The following is a 24,849-nucleotide window of genomic DNA, read 5'->3' as shown; positions in this document are numbered from 1 at the left end:
TTTGGGCACGTGTTTGTTCCTGAGAAGCATTTGCAGGTTAACAGCTACATACACGACGCTGGGATGTAATGTGAGTGAACAAGTATGTAAAGCACGCGAAATATAAACATTTGTGTTTTTAAAAGATTGGAATTAGCAGCTAAGCTAACAGCTACAGCTAGTGGTTAGCACGTCATACAGGTGAGGTTTATTCTTTAGAAAAACAGTTTCATTTTTAATTTAAAGTCTCTGGTTCTTGCAACCGAGCCTAGTTTTATCCATCTTCTCTCTAAATAACGTCCAGCGCTGTTTATTTAACAATGTTTTCTTATTTTCGTTAGTTTGTAAGCGTCTCCTGTTGTCATGGCTGATGCGTTCAGTAGCAGCTCGGAAATCGTAATTCTGCGAGTCTCGGACGTCACCGTGAAGAAAAACACTCCGGAGGACAAACTTGAAGAGTTTTATCAGATTAGAAAGACATGCGAGTTCATCAAAGAGCACAACTTTAAAAAAGTGAGCACATTAAATGTTTTATTTATTGTTTTTTTTAATCTGTTATTGAATAATGTAATTCATATCTTGCAGGTTGCTCTTCAGTTTCCTGATGAGCTGCTGGTTGATTCAGTGGCAGTGGCTGAGGAGATTGAGAGAAACAGTCAAGTCAAGACATATATTTTAGGAGACACGTCTTATGGCAGGTAAAACAGTATTTATTTGACCTGCWGTGTTTGTGCAGAATCACACTGTGTAAACATTTCTCTGCAGCTGCTGTGTGGACGGGGTTGCAGCCGAACACGTTGGAGCTGACTGCATCGTGCACTACGGCGGCGCCTGCCTCAGCCCGTCCAGACGACTTCCTGTGAGGTACGTCTTCGAGAAAAGACGGCTGGACGTGGACACCTGCTCCTCGTCCTTCAGAGACCTTCATCCTGACCCTGAGACGCACGTCGTCCTCCTCTACGATGTCAACTACCACCACGCTGTCGGTGAGATTATTCAGTTATTTACACTCTGATGATCCTGRTGACCTGTCTTCTGTAGCTGTTGTGTGTCTAAACAAGTAACATTTTGTGTTTTTGTTGCCAAAAACCTTCAGCTTTATCAGGTCATTTCAGCTTAGACTTTATTTAGTATCTTTTATACATATTTCCTATAGAAACACATACAGTAACTTGATTTGTTTTTTTCAAAAATATTGTTTCTTTCATTAAAATCTGCTTCAGAATAAAAACTCTAGTTTAGTTTACTTATTGTACTTTTAGTTTTTAGTTTATATTTTGTTACTTTCATGTTTTATGTAGCTACGGTTCAAGTTTTGTGTAGCTGTAATTTGTTTTTCTCCTTTTAGCTATAAGATAATGTACTTCTGTTTTTACATTTTAGATATTAGTTTGCTTTTTGGTGTTTAGTTAGCACTGCAGTACTTTCAGCATTTAGCTAGTGTTCCTTTTCCTCTTAGCTTTTAGACATTTTGCTATTTTAACTTTTAAATAGCATTTTGCTGCCTTTATTCAGTGTTAAGCTACATTAAGATTTAAGTTTTTTATTTTCACTTATGCTGCTAAACATTTTTCTAGTTTTAGCTTTTAAATAGCATTTTTGCTACATTTAGGAAGCATTTTGCTACTTTCTGCTTGTACCTAGTTTCTGTTTTTAGCTTTTAGTTAGCATTAGGTTAGTTGTATTTTTCTGCTTTTATTATGCTGCTGTTACTAAATGGTTCCTTCTTATAGCTATTAGCTAGTGTTATTCTCACTTTTAGCATTTAGATATTTTTCAAATTTTAGCTTATATTTGGTGTTTTTTAGGTTATATTTGGTGGGGTTTTTATCTTATATTTGGTGTTTTTTTTAGCTTATATTTGGTCTTATTTTTAACTTATATGTGGTGGGGTTTTAGCTTATTTGGTGTTATTTTAGGTTATATTTGGTGTTTTTTTTAGGTTATATTTGGTGTTTTTATAGTTTATATTTGGTGTTTTTTATATTAAATTTGGTGGGGGTTTTAGCTTATATTTGGTGCTTTTTTTTAGTTTATATTTGGTGTTTTTAGCTTATATTTGGTGGGTTTTTTAAGCTTATATTTGGTGTTTTTTATAGGTTATTTGGTGTTTTATAGTTTATATTTGGTGGGTTTTTTAGCTGTGTTTTTTAGCTTATATTTGGTGGGTTTTTTAGCTGTGTTTTTTAGCTTATATTTAGTGTTTTTCTTTTAGTTTTTAGTCAGCATTCAGCTGTGGGTTGGGTCATGACCTTTGACCTTTAGCTGTTTGACCTGAATCCATCTTGTTTTCAGGTGATCTTCTGGCCCGTCTCTCTCTGGAGTATCCGAACCTCGTTGCCTCAGAGCTCGTTATGGAAGGTGATCAGAATAAGCCCCGCCTCTCTGAAGACCAGCAGGTGGTCTGTCAGTTTGGAAGGCGGTTCGTCTTGAAGAGTGGGACCACCCTGACGGATTACAGGATGTTCTACGTTGGCCAGGAGGGGGCGACRTTACGGAACTTCATGATGACGTGGAACCGCTGCTCCTTCTGCTCGTTTGACCCTGACTCGTCGACGGGGAGGGCGGAGTCTGTAAACGTTAACCGCGCTCTGATGAAGCGATACTACGCCATAGAGCGGGCCAAAGATGCCGGTGTGGTGGGCATCCTGGTGGGCACCCTGGGCGTGGCCGACTACCTGGCCGTCATCCAGCAGCTGAAGGAGGCGGTCCACCGGGCCGGGAAGAAGAGCTACCTGTTRGCCGTGGGGAAACCCAACGTGCCCAAGCTCGCCAACTTCCTGGAAATCGACGTGTTTGTGCTCGTGGCGTGCCCCGAGAACTCGCTGCTGGACTCCGGGGAGTTCTTCAAACCCGTGTTGACGCCGTTTGAGATGGAGGTGGCCTGCAACAGGAAGAGGGAGTGGTCCGAGGAGTACGTCACCGACTTCAGGTGCCTCCTGCCAGGTCTGACCTCCATGTTTGAAGGGATTTTTAAATATTATTTATGTCCTACATGTGACCCATCATATCGAAATGAGGTTTAAGTCAAATTTAGTCAAAATGACCAAATTACATAAAGGCTATATTCTGATACCTGGATCATTCTAATGTCCTAAATTTATCCAGAGATATGACTTAATTTGTCTTGTTATGATAAAACATTACTGTTTGGTCTGAATCCTAATTTTATGTAAATTTATTGAGTAATTTTTAATGCAAATTTAAAGAGGAAACCCTTAAATAGTATTTGAATATTAAGATTTCCCAGTTGAAAAGAAACAAAAACTTTGCTAGCTCACAGGGAAAAATTWAAAATTKTAAGACGTTTTTCCTCAAAATCACATTTTTTGTTGCCATTGCTGAATCAATGCTTCAAAAAAAAATTTTTTTAGTGTTATATTTCAGACAGTTCATTCAAATGATACATTGATAAGACATTAATTCATTATATTTTGACAAAATGCAATTTTTGCACACGTTTAAATCAAAACCCTTTCTGCCCATTTCTCCACTTTTGGACTTAATCCTCGTTTCAGTGTGACGGCTCARATTTTAAAACGAAGAAACTGTTTCCTTTATGTATTTCTTTCTTATTGTAGTTGTAAATCACAGCATCCTGCAGTRCTTCACAATAAGAGCCTCAAACATACACATCCGGTAGACCTCAAAATACTCTAAAGCTGTAAAAAAATACCTCATTATTTCTAAATTTTACTGATTTCTGAAACTTTGATTAAGAATTTGATTATTTTGGGTTGTATACAGCTCCAGGTGAGTTTCTGTGTTAACTAGAAGTTTTTCTTAATTATTATAACCTTTTCTGAAGGATAAAATTACTATAAATCAAAGATCTTTTAATCTTACAGCTTAAAAACTGAATATTTAATTTTTTTTATTTAAATATTTGTTCACAGGTGGCCAGAGTCACGTTCCGTTGTCTGACCAGCAGGAGGAGGAGGAGGATGAGACGGATGTGTCTTTAATCACTGGAGCTCTGCGAAGCCAGAATCTGAACCGGGACCCTGCAGAACCCTCGTCTGGATCTTCTGTGGTCCTCAGGAACCAGACTCTGACTGTAGCCAACACAAACTCAGCCGGTACGACACAAACACCTGCTGCAGTAGTTAACTCTAGATTTATTGGAGAATTTCACACAAAKAGAGCAGTTTTTTTTAACACTTAAAGGATTTGTATCAAACCAGCGGTCACTGGGTCAGGGACCTGTACCGGCCTGGTTATCAGTTGGGACAGAACCACGCAGAAACAAAACAATACATAAATTAGTCGACACAGTATTTTATTTTAAAATACATTTATTCATTTACAGTTACTTACTGAATTTGATTTAAGCGCTGTTATTTTTATGTAGGAACTGACTCATAAGCTAATGCTAGTGCTAACCCTTCCAAACCAGCAGGTAAACTCAAAGCTAGCTCTAGCATGCCTACGAGCTAATGCTAGCACACATTTAAGATAACCATGACAAGCTAACTCTACCAAACCTACAGGTAAATCTAAAGCTTACCCCATCATTAATACAAGCTAACCCTAGCARGCTCACAAGCTGGGGTTAGCTTGAAGGGTAGTGTTAGCTTGAATGTGCACTAAGATTACCTTGTTATGGTTATCTTAAAAGCGTGCTAGCATTAGCTTGTAAGTGTGCTGTGGATGATCGTAGTACACTCACAAGCTAACCTCTGCATGCTTTTAAAACATTTCTTTTCAAAACCACCTGCCAGCTGGGGTTAGATTAAAGGTGTGCTATGATTGTTTTGATAGCGTGCTAACATTAGCTTGTAAGTGTGCGATCATAGCACAACCCTAGTGTGCTTTAAAGCTAATGCTAGCCTGCCTTAAAGTTAACCATAAGAGCTAACCGCAGAAAAACTGTTAAAAACTAGCTTAGCTTAAATTTTACCCTGCTGTTCAGTAGGAAAGTTGTTTTTAATGAAGGCAATATGTGATGCAAATAAAAGTTAGTGATGTTTGTATGAAACTCATTAATTGAAATTATTWTTTTTTTTAGCGTGTTTCCTGGCAGGTCGGAGCTGGCGTGGTTTAGAGCCGAAGCTGGGCGAGACGCCGGTGGTGAAGGCAGTGGAGGGCAGGAGAGGCATCGCCATCGCCTATGAAGAGGAAGGAACATCGTGACAATTCAGATTATTTATTCATTTAAATGCGTATCAAACCTGAGTGATTATTAAATGATTTTCTTAAATAAAAGGCTGGGTTTTGTTTTTACCATCAAAGTCTTTACAGTGTGGAGTTACTGTCCGTTCACAGGAAGCTGTTCCACAAAAGCTGCAGGAAAGATGCCCGTGTTGCCGTTACACTGCCCCTCCAACCAGTCCTGGTTCACTGAGAGAGAGAGACCAGGTTAGACTAAAATAAATTAATTTAATGTATTTTTATGTTACTGGGAGTCGGACCTCTGGAGAGCAGTTTGATGGTGTCACCCTGGGTAAAGTTCAGATCCTCCGGGTTCGAGGACTCGTAGGAGTGAAGAGCCACGAGCTGGATCTCCTTCTGCGGTTAAGAATTATAGATTCATAGAAAAACAAAACAAAAATYTGTCCATGTAGAGATTCAATGTAACTMTTATAGAAACATTTACCTCTTTGGTTTGGCACCACAGGGTCAGGCGCCCCCCAGAGGCCCGGCTCCACAGATCCTTCAGCTCCGGGTCAGTGTGGATCAGCTGCTTTCCTCCTGAGTCTGAGCTGAAGTTCAATTAAATAAAATAATAAAAAATCAGTAGGTAAACTACATGAGGTGTGTTAAAAATAATAAACGTACCTTAAGCAGACGGCAGCTGAAGGCAGGTTCAGCTTCTTGCTGATTTTCCCCAGCAGGACCAGGTAAGGAGACCCAGGAGGTATCGAGACCAAGAAGTTGAACGTGAACCGGATTTTCACCAAACATGAATTGTTTCTTGGCTGCACCACCTGATAATAAGAGGAGCACATAAATTTCATTAATTTAGTCAACATTTTAACTTCATAATGTTTAATGTTGTCCTACCTTTGTCTGGCTCCTCCCACTGCTCTCACCTGGAGTCAGACCTGACAGGAAGTTAAAAAAAACAGGTTTATAAACACTAACGTTGGTTTCTTAAACTGTGTTCTTGTGATCTACCTTGGATCCTCTCAGGTCTGATTGGTGGATCGTGACTRGGAGGTCTGGTTAAACCCTGATGATGTCATTTTTCATAGAAAATACAGAAAATAAATTAAATGTAGTAAATATACAGTCAACAGTTTGGATATACTGTAGTGTAACTTAAGTAAAACTTTRAATAAAACATTTTAAGGGAAAATTGAGAGAAAATAAACTTTTAGATCTATTAAAATAAGAATTTATACAAGTATAAAATAAAAATCTTTACCCTGTTTTGTTGAGAAGCCACTGAGATTTCCAAACGTTCCAGGTAATTATACGGAACGAGTCCCCTCTGTAATGAACAACACGCAGATAAATACAATCACTTCAGATCAGTAGAAAAACTAGAAAGTTGCTGGAAAAAAAGAGTCAATCCAGTTTTTTGGGACTCACTTTTGTAATAACTTAAACTAAGACTATTTCAGACTTTTARTTTGAAAATGATCTAACTTTGGGTTTAAATTTCAACCTGTTTATCTTTTACAGTTTTCTAGGCTCAAATATCGAATTCTGTTCAGATTTTTATTAATTTGTTCTTAATTTAAAGACTCTGTTTTTATCTTTAATTTGTATGTTTTATAAAAACGAATTAGTATGAAAWCTATGGAGCTAAATTTAGGCCATAAAGTTCATCAAAAAAAAATTAGCTAAGAGTTCAAAACTCATTGTATCATATAATTAAATTTCATTTGGCATGTCATTTTTAGTATATAATCATAATTACCAATGTATGGCAGGCTGTTGTCATGTATAATTAATTAATGATGTACAGCAGGCTGTTATATTTATAATAAAGCTGGTCGTATCATAATTGAAAAATATAGCAGGATGTTGTGTCATATGATCAAAAGTATACCTTTTTTCTAGTTTGAAATTTGGTCTAGCTCTGGTTTATGCACACACATCCTGACGTATTAACATGATTTAGTGTATTTTATTTTGACAGAGTCAGATTAGCTGAGGAGCAGCAGCAGGTTTTAATCTCACTCTCTCGTTGAAGACCACGTACGCCCAGTTGTCGGCTCCCTTCTGCAACACAAACACGATGTTTCCCGGCACCACGGCCAGCTCGTCGCTGGTCTCAGGGACAAACTCYAACAGCACGGTGTGGGGCTCGCCCTCTAAAGCTCTGAGGAACAAGACGGTCAGATCTCACATCAAACAGAATCATGTGTTGGAGGTTTCCACAGCCTGGACTCGACCCGTTTACCTCAGCACCTCTGGTTCTCTTGGAGCAGCTGGACCACCTTCAACCTGAGGATCAAACGTTCAGTTAATGGTTGACACGAGCACATTTGAAGCTCAGAACCAGCTCAGAGCTCTCCAGAACAGAATGTTTTCAATGTTACCTGTGGTTGTAAAGGTGCGAACCCAGAGAATTCATCTTGAGGAACCACAGAAGCAACAACCTGAAGACAAAACAAGTTCATGTTTGGTTCAGTCTGTCAGTGCTCAGTAGATGTGTTGAGGAGGACTTTCAGCTACTACCACGTCAACTTTTAACTGAATTTCAGACATTTTTTTGTGTTAAAATCTGATTAACTGGCAACTTTTTTTAAAATTAACTGCAAAAGTTTCAGGAATCTTAGATATTTTACTGACATGACACGAGCACACATAGACAAAACCGCTGTAGCCCATAATTACGCTGCCGGTAGTAATAAACTATGTGGCTTGAAAGAGCTTCAATGATGTATTATTGTCTTAAAATAAGCATATACTGCTTTAAACTACATTTCCCGTAATGCATTTTTAATATTTTACTCATGTAATGATGGCCTCCCACCACCAGGTGAAGCTGAAGTAGGTTCATTGCAAATTCACTGTGTAAAATCCACATTTCGACGGCTACTTTTGCTGCAGTCCAGTTGTACTGGGAAGTGGGAATTTTCCACTTACAGGTTTGTTTGTTTGTTTATGTCAATCATGAATTGAAATATGAGTATAAAGCAACAGGTCATCCAATAATAATAATAAAAAATCCAATAATAAAAAAAGATCTAATAAAACAATAGAAAAGAAAATAGAAAAAAACAAGTCATCTAATAAAAAAAACAAAAAATAAAATAAAACAATGATGCATACAAAATTAAAATGTCATTAAAAAGAAGTCATGAATGAAAAGGTCATATATTTAAAATGAAACGCCCCTCTAGAGGGAACTTCCTGTTGGAAAGTGGGAGTTCAGAATTCAAGATGGCAGCTGCTCCTCACAACTCAACAGTGAGTAAAACTCTTACTTTTACTTTTAGTAGTATTTCTGTTGTATTTTTTTTCACGTCCAGTCAGTCGTACACGTAGTGCTTTTCAGTGTTTATATGCGGTTAAAACACTGTTTCTGTGCAGGAAACACCAGGTAGAGCTCAGTTAGTGTTTGTTAGCGGTGCTCAGGAACGTGATGTTTTGTGTTTCGTTGAAGCTCATGTGTCCCTGTGTGAAAATGACCCCATGTTTTAGTGTTTTTACCTTYGCTTTACCCAGGTAGTCTTTTTTCTCCAGCTCAGCCACGTAGTGCTTGTTGGGTTTYAACAGCGTCTTCGAAGGGAACTCGATTAGTTTGAAAGGTTTCTGTTTCTGTCAGGAAAATAAAAACACAAACAAACAGGAATTTATTAAATTATTTCTTCTTCTCAAAGATGTTTGTAGACGATAACTTCAGAAACAACTGGAACAAAAACGCATTAATGGGACTAAAAAAGGCCTGTTTATAAAACTTAGATTAGTGAGGATGGGATTAGATAATTCGTTAGGTTAAATAAAACTGAAGATAAGCTGATAATCCTGGTCTGAACTGACCAGGGTGGACTGCAGAGCTCGGTCGATGATGCTGAGTTTGGCCTCCGTCTTGTAGTCCAGCGCCTTGACCAGGTTCTCCTGGGCCTTTTCCCACTTACCCTGCTGAGCCTCAGACAGGGCCACATTATGGAGGACCTGCGACAGGAAGTGATGTAATAACACTCAGATAGTAATTTAACCCGTKGGGTCATTAAAATCACTGGAGTGGGATTAAAACTAGAACAAAAACTAAAATGTTTTATGGAGATGTGAGTTAAAGARGACTTCCTGTTTGAAGAGGAAACTCTGAGCTCAGATACGATGCAAGTCGAGGGCAGTTCTGGTGATTGTGTAAAAACTGTTGAAGATGTCAAAAGTCCAACTTTCTGTGAGCAGTTTCAACTTTGAACTGCGGAGCTACAAACAGGGCTGAGTGAAGAACACCTGTCTCAACTGATTCATGTTTTTATAGGAAAATTTAGCAGATTTTTGTTTTGGTTGTTGGATTTAATGCTAAATTAAAATAATAGGACGCTTTAACTCCGCACTGAATCCCTTTTTGATGTAGTTTATCAGCTGCAGGAGAGCTGAACCCAAACTGTTATGAAAATGGACAAATTCCAAATAATATTAGTGTCTTCCTGAGCTCTGAAATGTTTGAGCTTTGGAGCTAAAAAAGAGGGATAGTTTTTATTTGTCTGTCCCTGTAAATGGCAACAATGAAAATACAAGTTTCTTTCTGTCCAAGAGAGGAAAAACAGGTGTGAAACTCTCACCTCACAGGTGTACAGGATGTATCTGAGACCAAGAGCTTTATAATCTATCAYCTGGTTGCCCCTCAGAGCTTTGAAAGCTCTTTGGAAATCAGATGAACTCTCCTCAAACCTTTGAACAAAAACAGGGACAGTCGGTTATTTTTGCACATCTCAAACCAAACGATGGATAGACTCTGATGTTTTACACCTTTTCTTTTTGTAGAAGGTGATTCCTCTCTGAAAGAAGGCCACGGCCAGATGTTCATCCTTGCGTATGCTGCAGTCAAATGCCTGAGAAACGACAGAAAGAAGCTCTAACTTCCTCCAGAAGAGCAGAAAGGTGGAACTTCTTCTTTCACAGTGACTTGCACTTTGCAGAGGCAGGTGTCGCCTCGGCCTCAGCAGCACAATCCAGATGTTTTCACACACAGACAACAGCTTTWATAACGTCAGGCCGTACCTTCTCTGCAGCATTCAAGTCCTGGTCCAGGAGCTGGAGGCAGCCGATGTTGAAGCAGATTTTGGAGTTAGGGTCTTGGATGGACAGGAAGACCCTGAGTGCCTCTGACCAGTCCTGTCTGTCGGCACAGGTCACAGCCTCGTCCCACTGCCGCAGAGTGTCCACAAAAGACATGTTGACAGCTCGCTGCTTCGCTCACACTGAATTAGGGAAGTTCTTCTGATTTGTACCACTAAATCAGGAAGTATGACAACACATGGTTGAGTAAACAATGCATGAGCAATACATGTTAACCTAATAAAGAAAAAAAAACTGAAGTTATAAAAAGAATATGAGAACTGCTGCTTATTTCTCATTAAGGAAGTTTTAAACTGAAGTTTCTTCACAACAGCTGGAAGATCAGAAATTTAACATGTATGCCTTTTGCAACACTAGCTCATTAAATATTTTRAAAGACACTTTAGTTTTGATCATTTTCTTGATTTTTTTTTAAGAATGTTGACTATAAATTTTTTCTGTGCATCTGAACATATTTTAGCCTGTTTAAAATGTAGTTTTCTTGTTTTGGCTTGTGTTTTACGTTGCCTTTCTGATTCATTGTCCATTTTGTCCATTTTCTAAAACAAATCTGATATTAAAACACTTTAAGTTGCTTTTATTTGAATGAAATGTGCTTTATAAAAAAGCTGCTTTCATTAAATTAGCCTAATTATCTTTAAGCAAGGAAGCTTGGGCAGAGGTAATAAAACTTTTTAAACTTACAAAAAATTAAAATAATAATTAAAAGCATGTAATATAATAATAATAATAATAATAATAATAATAATAATAATAATAATAATAATAATAATATATTATTATTATTATCATCATCAGTAGTAGTACACAAAGTTTATTTCAGATGTTTTTGGCAAACATCCTCAACAAACTACCTTCCTGTCTGTCCCCTTAAAAATAAACTCTTCTAAATAGGCTTTACCATCTAGTTACAAATTAATACGCATTTTGTTATTAAATTATGCATCAAACACGTATCTCTATATCCAATAACGAGTAAATTATGTCATTTGTGAAAAAAATATTTACTTTGCTTCGCTTTTAAATAGATCGAGATTTTGTTTTGAAAGGGTMAAAGTTGTATTTCCGGTAGCGCTGCTAGCTAAACAAACAAACATGGCGCCGCTACATTACCCGACAAGGGATCTTTACGATACGTAGAACAAATGTAAAAATAAGAAATGTGACACATAATAAGAACCATGCCATGTTTGATATGACTGTAAATAAATAGTAGCTACCKTTTTTTGTTTTGCTAGCTCGGAGCACTTTTTTGTTGCCGTGTTTACATCCAGCTAGCTCCACGGTCGGCTAACAGAAGCTAACAAGATGAACCTTGGAACAATGCTGTACAAGAATTTAAAAGATGTTACATGGAGCTCGACGTCTTTACCTTTAGATCAGCTCGTCAGTGCTTATAAGCTGCCCCAGATTGTCAAGCTGGAAAGCGGTCAGTGATGTTGTCATGCTAAGTTTGTAAGCTAGCTTAGATTTTAGCTGAAAACAAACAAGACTGACGAATAATTTGGCCAGTTTTGACTTTAGTTTTTAAAATTTAAACAATATTTTCACGACTTTATTTAGTCGTTAAAGGCTGTATCTCCTCAACAAGTCATGCTTTATTACACTTTATTAACAGTTTTATAATAATACATGGTTGCTTTGCTTACATCCACAGAATGCACCAAATTCTGTCATTACAGTTCAGGAATTAAACAAGACGTCAAAACACTTACTACCTCCTCAAAAATGAGTTTAAGTCGATTCAGAAGAATATATTGGGTAAAAAACCCCGCTATAAGACATATAATTAGCCAGAATCAATTTGTAAAAAGGCAGTTTCATGTGTTAATGTTTTTAGTGTYAAAAGGGACCTTTTTAGACAAAACCTGTAATTATGAACATGTTGAAGAGGATGAATAAATTAATGAAACCAGGAAACATTTGTAAAACTGGAAGCACCAGATAGAGTTATACTCAAACTAAATGAATTGTGATGTTTTGTACAGAACCTGATCGTTTGGACTGTTCTGTTAAAGCACCTGTGACATCATATTTATGTAGATAACATAGATAACATACTGTAACAAAGATTTCACGTCACTGAGGTGAACAGCTGTTGAGATAATTGCATGTGAAGAAACAGGAAGTGATGTCAAAGGGGAATGTCTGAATGTAAACAGCACTGCTACTATAGCCAACAACAGACTGTAAAGAATCTGATGTTTCTTTAGTTAATTTTAATCACAAAGAGATGAGGAGGAGTCGAAAATATTGTTTAAATAAACAAAAACCAGGAAGTTTTCTTTCTCAAAGAGTTGATGTCACTTCCTGTTTCACTTTAACTTAGTCAAATAAAATAAAATAAAAAACAATTATGTGATATAACAGTACAATCATTTATAATTATGCCAAGTTCCTTAAATACAAATATATTTTCTTTGGCTTTGGATATGCATATAGGCACTTTAATGTTTGTTTGTATGTTGTTTTTTTGCAGGTCAGTTGGTGGAAGGGCTCAGGGACAACGACTACCTCTTGATTCATTCCTGCCGTCAGTGGACAACCATCACCGCTCACAGTTTGGAGGAGGGACACTACGTGATCGGACCCAAAATAGAGATCCCAGTTCATTATGAAGGTAAGCTCTGATTAAAGAGGCAAATCTAACCACGTTTCCCATTTTTATTTCTACTAAWTGTTTATCTTTTTCTTGCTTTAGGTCAGTTTAAGCTGCTGGAGCAGGACAGAGATGTCAAGGAGCCGGTGCAGTACTTTAACAGTGTGGAGGAAGTGGCCAAAGCGTTTCCTGAAAGGGTTTACGTCATGGAGGAGATCACGTTCAACGTTAAGGTACGTTTAATCCTTCTGATTTGTTAAAATCTCTCAGCGTGTTTACAGCTGATGAAACATGTTTATCTTCACAGATGGCTTCAGGTCAGTGCAATGAAGACACAGAGGTTTACAGCATAACTCTAAGCACCGGCGATGAGCTGACGCTGATGGGCCAGGCTGAGATCCTCTACGCCAAGAGCTCCAAGGAGAAATCACGACTCAACACTATTTTTAAGAAGATCGGCAAGCTGAACTCCATCAGCAAGCTGGGCCGGGGCAAGATGCCCTGCCTGATCTGCATGAACCACCGCACCAACGAGAGCCTCAGCCTGCCCTTTCAGTGCAAGGGCCGCTTCAGCACCTGCAGCCCGCTGGAGCTCCAGATGCAGGACGGCGAGCACACCATCAGGAACATCGTGGAGAAGACCCGGCTCCCAGTCAACGTGGTGGTGCCCAGTGCGCCGCCCCGCAACCAGCACGACCTGCACCTCATCCGGGAGGGTCACCGCTACAAGCTGGTGAACGTCCAGACCAAGACGGTGGTGGTGTGCTGCGTGCTGCGCAGCAGCAGCATCGTCCCTGTGCACTTCCCCTTCCACGTGGCCATGCCCAGGTTCATCGTCCCCGAGGAGCTGCTGCAGGGCGAGCTGTGGCTGGACACCATGGTGCACCGCTGGTTCTCCTTCTGCCAGGAGCAGTTCGACATCGACGATTACTCCCGCGCRGTGCGTGACGTGCGCACCGACTGGAGCGACGACGGCAAGAGCCCCAAGAAAATCAGCTGCAARGGAAACTGCAGCGGCAACAACGGGTGTCCCAACCACGTGCAGGTGCCCAGCTCCCTGACGTACGCTCGAGAGGAGCTCACYCAGTCCTTCCACCGCCTGTCGGTGTGCGTGTACAGCAGCAACCTGCACGGCAACAGTGAGGTCAACCTGCAGGGCTGCATGACGCTGTGTCCAGACTGGGCCCCTCTGGGTCCTGACGGCAGCTACTCAGAACCCGGAGAGAACAGGCACTCGTTCCCGGAGCAGCTGGACGGCAGCGCCCAGCACCCGTACATGAACCGGCTGGACGTTCAGTACGAGGAGGTGTGGACGGACCACCTGACGGGGCGGAGCTCCCCCACTGAGGGAACCAGAGACGTCATCGACGACTACGCTGCGCCGGCTGTGCTCTCCTACCCGCTCACCTGTCCTCTCGGTGACATCACCAGTCTAGATGTGCCTCTGACTCCGCCCCCAGTCCCACCCAAATCTGAAGCTGTGAGTAGATTCCATAAAACACTCTGTACCTCTTTAAAAACACCTTTCAGCTAAAATCAAACTGTTTCTCTTGAAGTTTTTGTGTCTCTAAACATCTCAATAAGCAGCTCCCAAACATTTAACGACCCCAATCTTTGGTTAAAGTACGCAAATAATGTACGGTAGTCAGGTCATTTAAACAAGTGTATAGTGACAAAAACACCATTTTATTGTTTGAACAGACTTAAAATCTGGTTCTTCTCATAATAATCCTTTTCTTTTTGGTTGAAGATGTTTTGCTTTGATTGTGAGGAACTTTGTTACTTCAGACTCTCAGCTGAGTTACAAAGACGTGTTGTCTGTAGGGCTGGACGACGTGGCTGAAAAATGTATCACAATAAGTGATAATTGTTTAGTTTTTTAGTTTTATCTATTCTAAATAAGGACCAGGAGAGAAAAGGGTGAATTTAAATACTTCAATTTTAAATGCTAAGCTTTAAAAAGAGGCCAACACAAGTATGACAATCTGTCAATAAATCATCATGTCCTTCACTAATTAAGACACTTCATTTGTTGTTTCTAATGTTTTCTCGTATAGAAGTGCAGCAGAACACTGCTCCATGGCTGTGACAGTTTGATGCTGCTGTTCTCCAATAGATGGGAGCGTCTGCAGAGATAAATTAAATTTGTCTTAATAATCTAACCTAAAATATCCAAAATACTGCCAAACTGGTGACATGACTTCCTCTTTTATCCAGTTTTCTCTCGAGTCGTTGCCTCATTTTTTCCTTTCACTCCACTTTCTTTATTTTTTTTTAAAGGGATCCATGATTAGTTGTAACATTAGACTTTATTTGATAAACATTTATTTTAACTGTAAAATAAAGACTATAAAAATACTGTAGGATGTTTAGTTTTTATAATTTTTAAAAATATATTTTAATACGGACGGAGCCATTTTATTTACACACAAAGCATTCTGGGTAAATGACGACGTGGATAGGTCCTCGGTGCGAGGCTGCTAGCGAGCTATATCCACCCTGAAGGTTAATCTTGGACAATATCTGATGATCGACTCTTTTAAATGAAACCAGAGAGCGTTGACAGAGAGGAGAAGGTAGAAATGACTCAGCCTGGAACTGAAAATATGGACGGAGGACCTCTGTTTAGCTTGTTTGTCGCGCTAGCGCTGAGCTAATACATATAAGGCAATGTAGCATCGGCGCTAACACTGAAACTAACAAGCTAAGCTGAGATGGTTCTTCCATGAAGCAGCTCTGTTGTCCTGATGTTGTCGCATGAAACTGTGCATGTTAACAGGTTGTTGCTAGCTTATYAAATAGTYAGTTAGCTGATGCTCTGTGTCCAGCCCTMTTTATAGGAGATAATTCCACTCCCTGCCATCCTGAGGGTCATTATGATGTCAGCCTGCTCTTTAGAAGAGTTATGTTCTCTCCTACTTTGTTCTTTCTCCTCAAAGGAGAAAACCCAACTTTAAACAGTGGGTCTGAAACAAGTCCACTAACGACACTCAGGAGGGCAGGGAGTGGGATTAACCAGCAGTGTTCCCATGTGGGCGGGTCTTAACGTGAGGCAGCWGCTGAGTGGTTGGTTGTAATTTACCATGTAAAGTAACTGGAGTGTGGTTCAGGTGAAGGAGGAGTGTCGCCTGCTGAACGCTGCTCCACCGGTGCCTCCTCGCAGTATGAAGCAGTTGCCCTCAGTGACCCTGATGAAGCCCCAGCAGCAGCAGGACGCTCGCTCTCAGAGTCCAACTCTGTCCTATTACTCGTCTGGTCTCCACAACATGTAAGACACTTCATCAGACCTGACYCGTGTTAATGTACCAGCTCATTAATATTTGTTTTTATATTTCCAGAGGAGCGTGTGAGCAGGAGGGAGGTGACCTACCAGAGCAGTGCCACGCCTGTTACCCCTGCCCCTGGGGTGGATCCAACACCGAACCACGTGCCGTTTCWCCGTGCGGCGACCTGCTGCTGTCCGACAGCGTCTCGTCACGTTTGTCCTGGCCCAACAACTTCAGCGGAGGAGACTCACGCCGCGCCGAGGAGTTCCAGCCCCCCAGCTCCCGGAGCTACTACAGCTACCCCAGGAAGAGGACCCCCGGCGCCCCGAGGACCTGCACCTCCTGCCTCGTGGACTACGACGGGCGGGAGCACGCAGTGTGCAGAGACGACGGCTTCCAGAAACCCAACCAGATGTGCACCAAGTCCTCGAGCTGCCACTCAGAAATGTACAGAGACAAGCCCATAGAGGAGTCGAACACTAAGCAGAGCCTCTCCTGCCCCTCGCTGCCCCCCAGGACCCCCAAACCCAACGCCACGAAGACGTGCGCCGATTTACTGCCAGAGAACCTACCCGACACCCGACAGGATGCTGGCACGCCCTCGCCTCCCCCAGACTCTACCAGTCCTTCGGCCTCGCCCCCCGCCGAGTGGCAGCCGCCCTTAAACCTGGCTGGGGTCTCCATCGAAGAGGTCTCCAAGTCCCTGAAGTTCATCGGGCTGCCGGAGGACATCGTTGGTCTGTTCGTGTCAGAGAAGATTGATGGGAACCTCCTCCTGCAGCTCACCGAGGAGATTCTGTCCGAGGACTTCAGACTGAGCAAACTGCAGGTGAAGAAACTGGTGCAGTTCATCAACGGCTGGAGGCCCCGGATCTGACCAGAATCTGACCAGGATCTGACCAGGATCTGACCAGGATCTGACCAGGATCTGACCAGGATCTGACGGTAGAAAACACTCAACTGTGAAGCTGAGAACACAAAGCCTTCAGTACGTCACGCTATGCACATGAACACACCAGGAGCTTTCATTTTCTAACATATGAACTGTTTCCTGTTCAAATGTTACGAGAAGACAAGAGTTCATTCAACAACCGTTTGGCACTTTGATTCAAAAAACTTTTTTTAAGCCACAGCTCTTTAAAATAAATGATTCTTAACTTAATTTTAAAGTTAAAGTATGAACTTGAGAACATTTTAGGGCCATAATTTAACACTAAAAGGCTTGAAGAGAAGCTAAACAATGAAGGCAATAATGAGCTAAAATGCTAAAATATGCTAATTTTTGGTTTCTGTTTGAGTCAGAACATGTTACTGTTAAACTAGAGATAGACTGATTATTTGGTCGATTGATTTACTCCTTTTTTTAAATAATACAGTTACACAAACCTTTCACTCACAGACAAAAGAATATTTGACCATTAAAAAAAAAAAAAAACACATTTAGCTGAAAACGTGATAAAACCAATTCAAACATAAGACTAAATCCCCTCCAGTTACCATTATCTCATCTACTGATTGTTAGAAACCAGTAGATTATAAAAATTGACAAATAAACTTATTAAAAACCAAAACAAATCATCCTAGTTTATTGAATATTGGCCACTGAAGAGTCCACTTCAAGTCCAGCCCCAGACTCACTGCTGGAGACTCAAACTTGACTCAGTATTGTGAGAAAATAAGCAAATTTTATATTTTTTAAGAACTGATCCAAGAAATCATTCATAGTTACATATAATAAAGGTCTCATTTTAATGTGATTCCAGGTAAAAAAAAAATATTTTCTCGACCAACAGTCATGACGCAGTGAGATAAAAGCTTAAATAGAAAAATTAAACAGTTTAAATTTAATTCTGATGGTTTTAAGCTCCAGGATTCGTCTCCACTTATTGTTTTTCATCTTTTCTTGATTTTATTGGGGGTACGTTTTCTAATAAGATGAAAAGAGTGGAGCTGAGCTGTGATGTTGGGGATTAAACACGTGTTTAACTCTGGSTTAAAGCAACATGAACAAAAACAACCTTTCTGTAAAATCAATCTGTTTAATGTCAGAATGTTAGTTTATTTCTGGTTTTTGTTTTTACCGTCTGTAAAACTACAGAGCTCTTTATATAATGTTTTGTTTCTGTTTGTTTTAGTCAGAAGTTTCTTCCTCTCATCAACAACATGAATGTCGTATTAATTTACAGATTTATTTGAACCGTTCTTTTTCCAGTGGAATGATTTTATAAAATATAACTTTTGGGGTTTTTAACAACTAGAATTTGGTGCAGAAGTTTGAATTGATTGATCCACACAGGCTCTWTTAAACACCTGGACTTTTAGGCTTTTAGTCTCCATCATGAAGCTTCACACACATTTCTGGCTGATGTTTGATCAGTTTTCTTGAGGGCAGAGTTCATTTAAAATGGTTGTTTCCTAAAAATATCAGTTTTTAATCAGAGTTGAGTTCGGTGCTTTGTTGTTAGCTTGGTTTATCCAATCAGAATTCATCATCATTCATCATCGTTTAGCTGTTGATTCAGTATAAATTAAAGAATTTGGAGGTACTCTTTGATTATTCTCTCCACAGTCACCAAACATGATGCTTCCACCACCGTGCTTAACAGCTGGTTCATCTCGTTCGTCTCACCCAAGAGTCACAGTTAGGGTCTTCTTCAAACATGTGCACCAAACGCTTGTTTTTTTTAAATTAAAAACAAAAAAAAAAACTTTCACTCTAAAAGAATGATTCAAATAAATKATTAAAAGCTCCAAATGTACATGACTAAACTCGACAAGTCAAATAACTCAGACTCTAACATGGAAATAACAGAACAAAGGTACGAAGGTGTATTAAAGGTCAAAATCTTTACATAAATCTCAGAAATCCCAACATTAACGTCAAATATTTACAGGAAACAACTCAAATAGTCTTTTACGTTGAAAAGTCTTACATTAACAAGAAAAATTATCTTTAAAAAGAAAGTCAGAATTTCCAGGAAATAATCTTTACAAGAGAAAAAACGTTAATTTTTTAACTAAAATTCAATTTTGCAAGAAAAACACAAAAGGTTTTAGTTTTTCTTTGTAAATTTAGCACTTATGTTAGATCATATCTGGATGGGMTTTTTTTGTTGTAAATTTTTGATTTTAATACAACATGTCATATTTTTTGCTCAATATTTAAACACTCAGTAAATATATGACTTTAATCTTGAACATTTCAACTTATTGCTCCCAAATTCTTGTAAAGAATCATGAAAAATTCAGCTTTTTTCTTTTTAAATGGATGACTTTTCAAAATAAGAGAAAACCTGAATGTTTGACAGTTTTAATAAAATTTTATTGTTTTTTTGACGTGTCGTTATGGTAACAGATCAAAATGTCAGAAAACACAGATGAAGCACTTTGGKAGACTGGAGTTATAGTAAATGCAGTACCAGAGGGTAAATATAAACTTGTTAAAGTGTCTTTGTAAAGAGTAAATGCACTACTTTTTGGTTTTTATTTCAAACTGCAGCGGTACGTGTTTTTACGTTTTCTCTGCGCCTTAACCTGAAGCCCTTAAGATGTTTCACCTGAAGAGGATAAAACTGACGTGTTTCTGTGGGATTCAGCATTTCTGCATTATTTACGGTGATGTTTCTGCGCCTCTCGGTTTAATACTTGTCACCATGGATTGTTACATCTTTTATTTTTTTTAATAATTACTAATGTTGAGATTACTTTTGTTGTTTTTTTACTGTGTAAATGAGTTTTTGAAAACATCTGGTCACAAGCTGTAAGCCTCAGTCACATGACACCAACAGGAAGTGGCCTTCGTCTAACTGCAGGTGAAGTCTTATGCAATAACAATAAGTATTAAACCTGCTGTGGTGTTGATCTGAGGCCCAGAACTGAGCCGATCGGGCCCGGTTCTGATAAWCCAGCCTCACTAAGCCGTTAATACAGAAGGAGTTCTGGGATGTTTGGATTTCTCTGAACAGAGTTCTGGTCCAGAACCGGAGGATAAAGACTGCTGCTGGACCAGAGAAACCTGGAGTTTTGAAGGGTTTTTGTTCAGTTTGACTGTTTCTTTATTTTTGATGGTTAAAATCTATTAAAAATGGATCAACTAGTTCTGTTCTTGTCCTTCTTGGTCCTAAATCGACATAAATTAACTCAAAGTTTGACTCGGACCGACTGGCTTTCTGATGAGAAATAAGACAGGAYGGATAAAACATAGCTTTGTTAGCTAGCCTTTTGCAACATTTAGCTTTTACTRGTGTCTGGTGATTGACTGGAGACCTGTCCAGGTGTCCCCCCACCTCCCACCCTCAGACCATTGGAGACACCAGGTCTCTGAGACCCAGAAAGAAAACGCGGGTAAAGAAAGAACGGATTGATGGTTCGGCTCATTTTAGCTGTTACCTAACCTTTTGTTATTTTAAGTAGCATTTTTGCTACATGTAACTTTTACCTAGCCCTTGGCTAAATGTAGCAAAAGGCCTAGTTTTGTATTGTGCTTGATTTTAGCTAGACTTTAGCTTTCTTTAGTTAACCAAACTTTTTGCTACATTTGGTTGTTAACTTGCATTTTGCTAGATTTAGCAATTAGCTAGTCTGTTTCTTTTTATTAGGATATGTTTATTTTTAGCTTTACCTAGCCTTTTGATACATTTTGGTTTTGAACTAACATTTTGCTACATGTAGCTTTTATCTAGTGTTTGTTTTTTATATTAGCATTTGGCTATTTTTAATTTCTATCTTGCCTTCTGCTACTTTTAGCTAGTGTGTCATTTTAGCTAGTTTTTGGCTACTTTTAGGATTTTCACAGCCTTTTGCTACATTTTTKTTTTACCTAGTCTTTTGCTTCTTTATATTAGCATTTGGCTATTTGTAGCATTTACCTCACGTGCTGCATTTAGCTTTTAGCTAGTGTTTTGCTATTTTTTTTACTTTAACGAGTCAGTTTTGGCTTTTCAGCATATTTCAGCAGTCATTTATTAATTTAAATAAAAAGCTATTTTATTTAACAAAAAGCAGCTTAAAACTGTAAAATAATTCTCTCTTGAATTAACCAAAGTATTTTAATTTATTTAATCTAAACAGCGATTTTTCACATTTGTCCAGAACAGTAATTTAAAAAATCCAGTTTTAGTTATTATCAGTTCTTTTAGTTCCTTTTATAAAGGTCAGTAAAAGTGTTGCAACAGTCAGATGACAGAATTAGCTCTTTGTTTGTTTTTTTTTAACTGATTTCAGATCAGATCTGAGGCTGGTCAGGAACAAGAACGGGTCGTTGGTTCTGCTTCTGCGGAAACTTAGAGCTGCTGCTTCCTGTCTTACATCAGCAGAGACTCTTACGCTTCGAATGTGATGAAACTTCTGTTTTTTATCCTCCAAACACTAAATGAGTAAAACAGCAGCTGAAGCAGACCTGTATTTATCTTCCTGCTTTTTGTTCTTTTCCTCATTAAGTTACATGTTTTTATATTTTTAAATTATTTTACAGAAACCTTAACTACAGCTGATTATGATGCTTTTAACTGATTTAAATCAAAAACACTGAAATATTTTGGATTGAGTCAAAGGTCATCTGAGCCAAAATCAAAAAACTAAATTTATCTGGAAGTTGGATAAAAAATGATCTTTAAATAAACAAACAGTGTTTTTTCACCTTTAAGTAAATCTGTTTGAGAGAAAACAGCCGTCACTCACTGCCATGAGAAAAGGCTGATAATGTAACATTTGTTGTGTCTGTTAGTAAAATATCTCATTAAAACCATTGAACAGATTTTAATAAAAATCATGATGTAAACAGTGAATGAACAAAACAGGTAAACCTCTGGAGCCAACCTGATTCAAGATGGCCGCCTTGGGTGATCAACTTCAGCCAACACAAAAACAGCTAAAACCAGTCAGGTTTACAGACACTGAGCTAAAGTTTGGTGTGGTAGTAGCTGAGAGTCATCCTCAACATGTACTCTGAGTGCTAACATCGTTATTTTAAAACGATGAGTGTCGTTATCTTGTTATAATGAGATAAAAGGTTGTTAACTCAAGATAAACTCAAAAATACATGTCCAAATGTCCTCTGTCAGCTTCCGTACAAACGTCTTTTTCACTTACTTTTAGGATGATGATTTGGATTTGAAGGAATTTGATTAAATCTGTTTTATCTTGCTCCACAAAAAAACAATGGTGCCAATAAGTTTGTAATAAATTGTTTAATTTCCCATTTAATCTTAGTGTTCCAGATTTGTTTGATTTCCCTTATTTTCACCACAAAGGTCCAAACAGAAAAGTCGACACGTCTTTTCCTTCTAACGACTGACGCCTGGACCGTTTTGAACCGCTAAACAGAACCTTCAGAACCACGGCTCCCAGCCTACCCAGACCCTGCCCAGCACATTGGGGTCCGTGGCCTGGTCCAGCAGGCAGTCCACCTGCTTCTCCACAGACAGACCTTCGGTGGGGAGCGTCGCRCGGACGTTGTGCTCCTCCGATCCCAGAGCTACGGAGCGCATCCCCGGGAACGCTGCGTCCTTCTCAAACCCCAGCTTCAGCTCCTCACTGATTAAAAAAAAACAAAAAAACAATTCCACACAATTTATTTATCTGATAACTGAAGAAATGTCCTAAAATGACCTGTCGACACAGGGGAAAACACAGAAGTTAAAGCCTAAACTGCTCTGCTGCCTCCTGGTGGCTGGATGCAGAATAACCAGACAGTTAAATGATTTAAAAACACCTCAGAATATTTTCACATTCATCTTATCTTTCTGCTGTATGTTTAAATATTGATTCTTCTAACATGTTTAGTTGTTAGATGTCTAATAAACATTATGGTGTGTGTAGGTAAGTAGGCGGAGCTTAAAGTTTGCAGAGTTACAACGACGGTTCAGCTCTATGCGATAAATCTTGTGCCAGCAGGAATTGAATTTAAATTGCTCAGATTGAATCTGAATGTGCATAATTTGAAATTTCATTGGTTTGAAAATAAATTTCACTAAATTGAAACTGAATTTAATGGTTTGTATCTGAGTTAATTTGCTTTGAAACTGTTATTTTATTGCAGTGATTAATTTGACCTATATGTAGAAAATGTTACATTTACATCACATCATGGATCAGTCAGCAGCAGCATCTGATCAATATGTGATCCATGATGTGATGTAAATGTAACATTTTCTACATATAGATAAAATTAGTCACTGCAATAAAATAACTGTTTTTGTCACTTTTACATTGGATTGCATCAACTCTGTTACATACAGAAGGGAAACTTCACCAAAGTGAAACATAAATCTGTGGATCTGTGTTTGATTACTCTGCCTGGCTTTCTCAAGGACCAGGATGTGACACAAAAATCTGAATTATGGAACTGAAAGTGAAAGTAGTCAAACTGAATTTTTTAATAAACCAAATTCAGTTTCTAAACAAATTAATTCAGATACAAAACATTAAATTCAGTTTCAATTTAGTGAAATTTATTTTCAAACCAATGCATTCAATTTCAAATTATGCACATTCAGATTCAATCTGAGCAACTCTAATTCAATTCCTGCTGACAAAGGATTTATCCCACAGCTCTGTTTCAGCTGATACCTGGTTATAGCAGCTGGGTTGGCTCCGTCTAGTTTCCTCCTGGRGAAGTTGACCTTCTGCAGAGGGAACCAGTTGATTTCTTTGGTGTCCACGCTCTCCGTCCACGTCCCGCCTTTCTTCAGTTGTTTCACCTCAAAGTTCTGTGAAGTAAACAGTTTATTTATAGTTTTTAAATGAGATAAAACAGAGTTTTTAATCCTCTTCTTAACCTTCCAGTCCAGTAAGGGTTCCTTCACAAACACGTCCATGGTGTTCAGCAGAAGGTCCGGCTCGGCCCGGTAGGCCCGCAGCGAGTGGACCATGATGCTCTGGATCAAACCGGACTCCTTCAGCGGCTGCATCAGACCCACAAACTGTTGGGTCAGCCGGAAAGGCATGAGCTCCGGCACCGGGAGAAACTGAAGAGTGAAACAGGATTTATTCAGCTTCATGTGTCCAAACAGCCAAAACCACTTAATTATCTTTAGCTCAAATGTTATCAACCAAAAGGCAGATTTATAATGTTTCAGTGTCAAAGTTCATTTTTCTGTCTGTTAGCATATCTTATAAATCACAGAATAAGTACATTATTTATAAATATTTTCATAATAAAAATACAGAACAGTAGAAAGCACACTGCCTCTGTTTTCATCTTCTTTAGCTTTGAGSTAACATTTTTTATACTCTCAGATATAAACTAGCCTTTTGCTACATTTAGATAACATTTGGCTTCTTTTAGCTTCTAGCTACCCTTTTGCTACTAGTGTTTAGCTACTTTTAGCTTCTAGCTAGGATCAAGCAAGTTTTAACAAGTGTATTGCTATATTAGGTTTTTAGCTCATGTTATGCTATTATAAGCTTTTAGCTACTGTGTAGCTACTTTTAGGTTCTAAATACCTCTTRACTACTTTAACTATTGTGTGTTTTAGATTATAGCTACTGTGTAACTACTTTCAGCTTCTAGCTAGCCCTTTGCTACGATTTTTAACATTTAGCTAGTGTTTTGGTTCTTTAAGGGGTGGCTGTGGTGTAGTGGTAGAGCAGCCGGCTTTGGGACCTGCAAGTCACAGGTTCGACTCCCCACCATGTCTACATGCCMTTGTGTCCTTGGGCAAGACACTTCACCCACCTTGCCTACTGATGGTGGTCAGAGGGGCCGGTGGCGCAGCATGGCAGCCCCGCCTCTGTCAGTCTGCCCCAGGGCAGCTGTGGCTACATATTTGTTGCTTACTGCCATCAGTGTGTGAA

The 24,849-nt window shown here is 39.1% G+C and overlaps 4 protein-coding genes and 1 long non-coding RNA gene across 8 annotated transcripts in view; 3 read left to right on the top strand and 2 right to left on the bottom strand.

Annotated features, from left to right (window-relative positions):
- dph2 (diphthamide biosynthesis 2) lies at positions 1-5,205 on the top strand. 3 transcript variants are annotated; one of them, XM_014007843.1, is made up of 7 exons: positions 1-70; positions 321-492; positions 565-677; positions 745-965; positions 2,275-2,925; positions 3,876-4,058; positions 4,988-5,205. In XM_014007843.1, the coding sequence occupies exons 2-7, from the start codon at positions 343-345 to the stop codon at positions 5,110-5,112; spliced, it is 1,443 nt and encodes a 480-aa protein (XP_013863297.1). In that variant the 5' UTR covers positions 1-70; positions 321-342; the 3' UTR covers positions 5,113-5,205. The 3 variants fall into 3 exon arrangements, with proteins under 3 accessions (XP_013863297.1, XP_013863298.1, XP_013863299.1); XM_014007844.1 differs by having other exon boundaries at positions 21-82; XM_014007845.1 differs by lacking the exon at positions 1-70 and adding an exon at positions 89-180.
- On the bottom strand, positions 4,978-15,953 carry ncf2 (neutrophil cytosolic factor 2). 2 transcript variants are annotated; one of them, XM_014007842.1, is made up of 17 exons: positions 15,870-15,953; positions 10,111-10,342; positions 9,859-9,941; positions 9,672-9,780; positions 8,917-9,051; positions 8,587-8,694; positions 7,470-7,529; positions 7,331-7,374; positions 7,108-7,249; positions 6,347-6,412; positions 6,097-6,151; positions 5,983-6,023; positions 5,758-5,906; positions 5,576-5,681; positions 5,391-5,487; positions 5,204-5,319; positions 4,978-5,087 (listed from the first exon to the last, which is right to left on the bottom strand). In XM_014007842.1, the coding sequence occupies exons 2-16, from the start codon at positions 10,282-10,284 to the stop codon at positions 5,228-5,230; spliced, it is 1,461 nt and encodes a 486-aa protein (XP_013863296.1). In that variant the 5' UTR covers positions 10,285-10,342; positions 15,870-15,953; the 3' UTR covers positions 4,978-5,087; positions 5,204-5,227. The 2 variants fall into 2 exon arrangements, with proteins under 2 accessions (XP_013863296.1, XP_013863294.1); XM_014007840.1 differs by lacking the exon at positions 15,870-15,953 and having other exon boundaries at positions 10,111-10,717.
- LOC106517131 (uncharacterized) lies at positions 8,233-10,202 on the top strand. The gene is made up of 3 exons (XR_001310164.1): positions 8,233-8,343; positions 9,874-9,990; positions 10,122-10,202. It is a non-coding gene; the product is annotated as an uncharacterized LOC106517131 (long non-coding RNA).
- Positions 11,078-20,151, top strand: garem (GRB2 associated, regulator of MAPK1). The gene is made up of 6 exons (XM_014007839.1): positions 11,078-11,617; positions 12,668-12,808; positions 12,890-13,020; positions 13,095-14,267; positions 15,898-16,055; positions 16,126-20,151. The coding sequence occupies exons 1-6, from the start codon at positions 11,497-11,499 to the stop codon at positions 16,928-16,930; spliced, it is 2,529 nt and encodes an 842-aa protein (XP_013863293.1). The 5' UTR covers positions 11,078-11,496; the 3' UTR covers positions 16,931-20,151.
- A 2,071-nt stretch (positions 20,152-22,222) lies between these two features.
- Positions 22,223-24,849, bottom strand: part of prkdc (protein kinase, DNA-activated, catalytic subunit) — a gene marked incomplete at its 5' end in the record, with an annotated part of 23,033 nt that continues 20,406 nt past the window's right edge. The window contains 3 exon segments of the mRNA XM_014007838.1: positions 22,223-22,587; positions 23,623-23,762; positions 23,832-24,020. Coding sequence (XP_013863292.1) covers positions 22,383-22,587; positions 23,623-23,762; positions 23,832-24,020 — 534 coding nt within the window.

Source organism: Austrofundulus limnaeus, unplaced genomic scaffold (assembly GCF_001266775.1).
Source record: "Austrofundulus limnaeus strain Quisiro unplaced genomic scaffold, Austrofundulus_limnaeus-1.0 Scaffold45, whole genome shotgun sequence".
In the NCBI taxonomy this organism is placed as follows: domain Eukaryota; kingdom Metazoa; phylum Chordata; class Actinopteri; order Cyprinodontiformes; family Rivulidae; genus Austrofundulus; species Austrofundulus limnaeus.
Note: the sequence above shows the minus strand (reverse complement) of the source record. Positions and strands in the feature narration are given on the sequence as shown.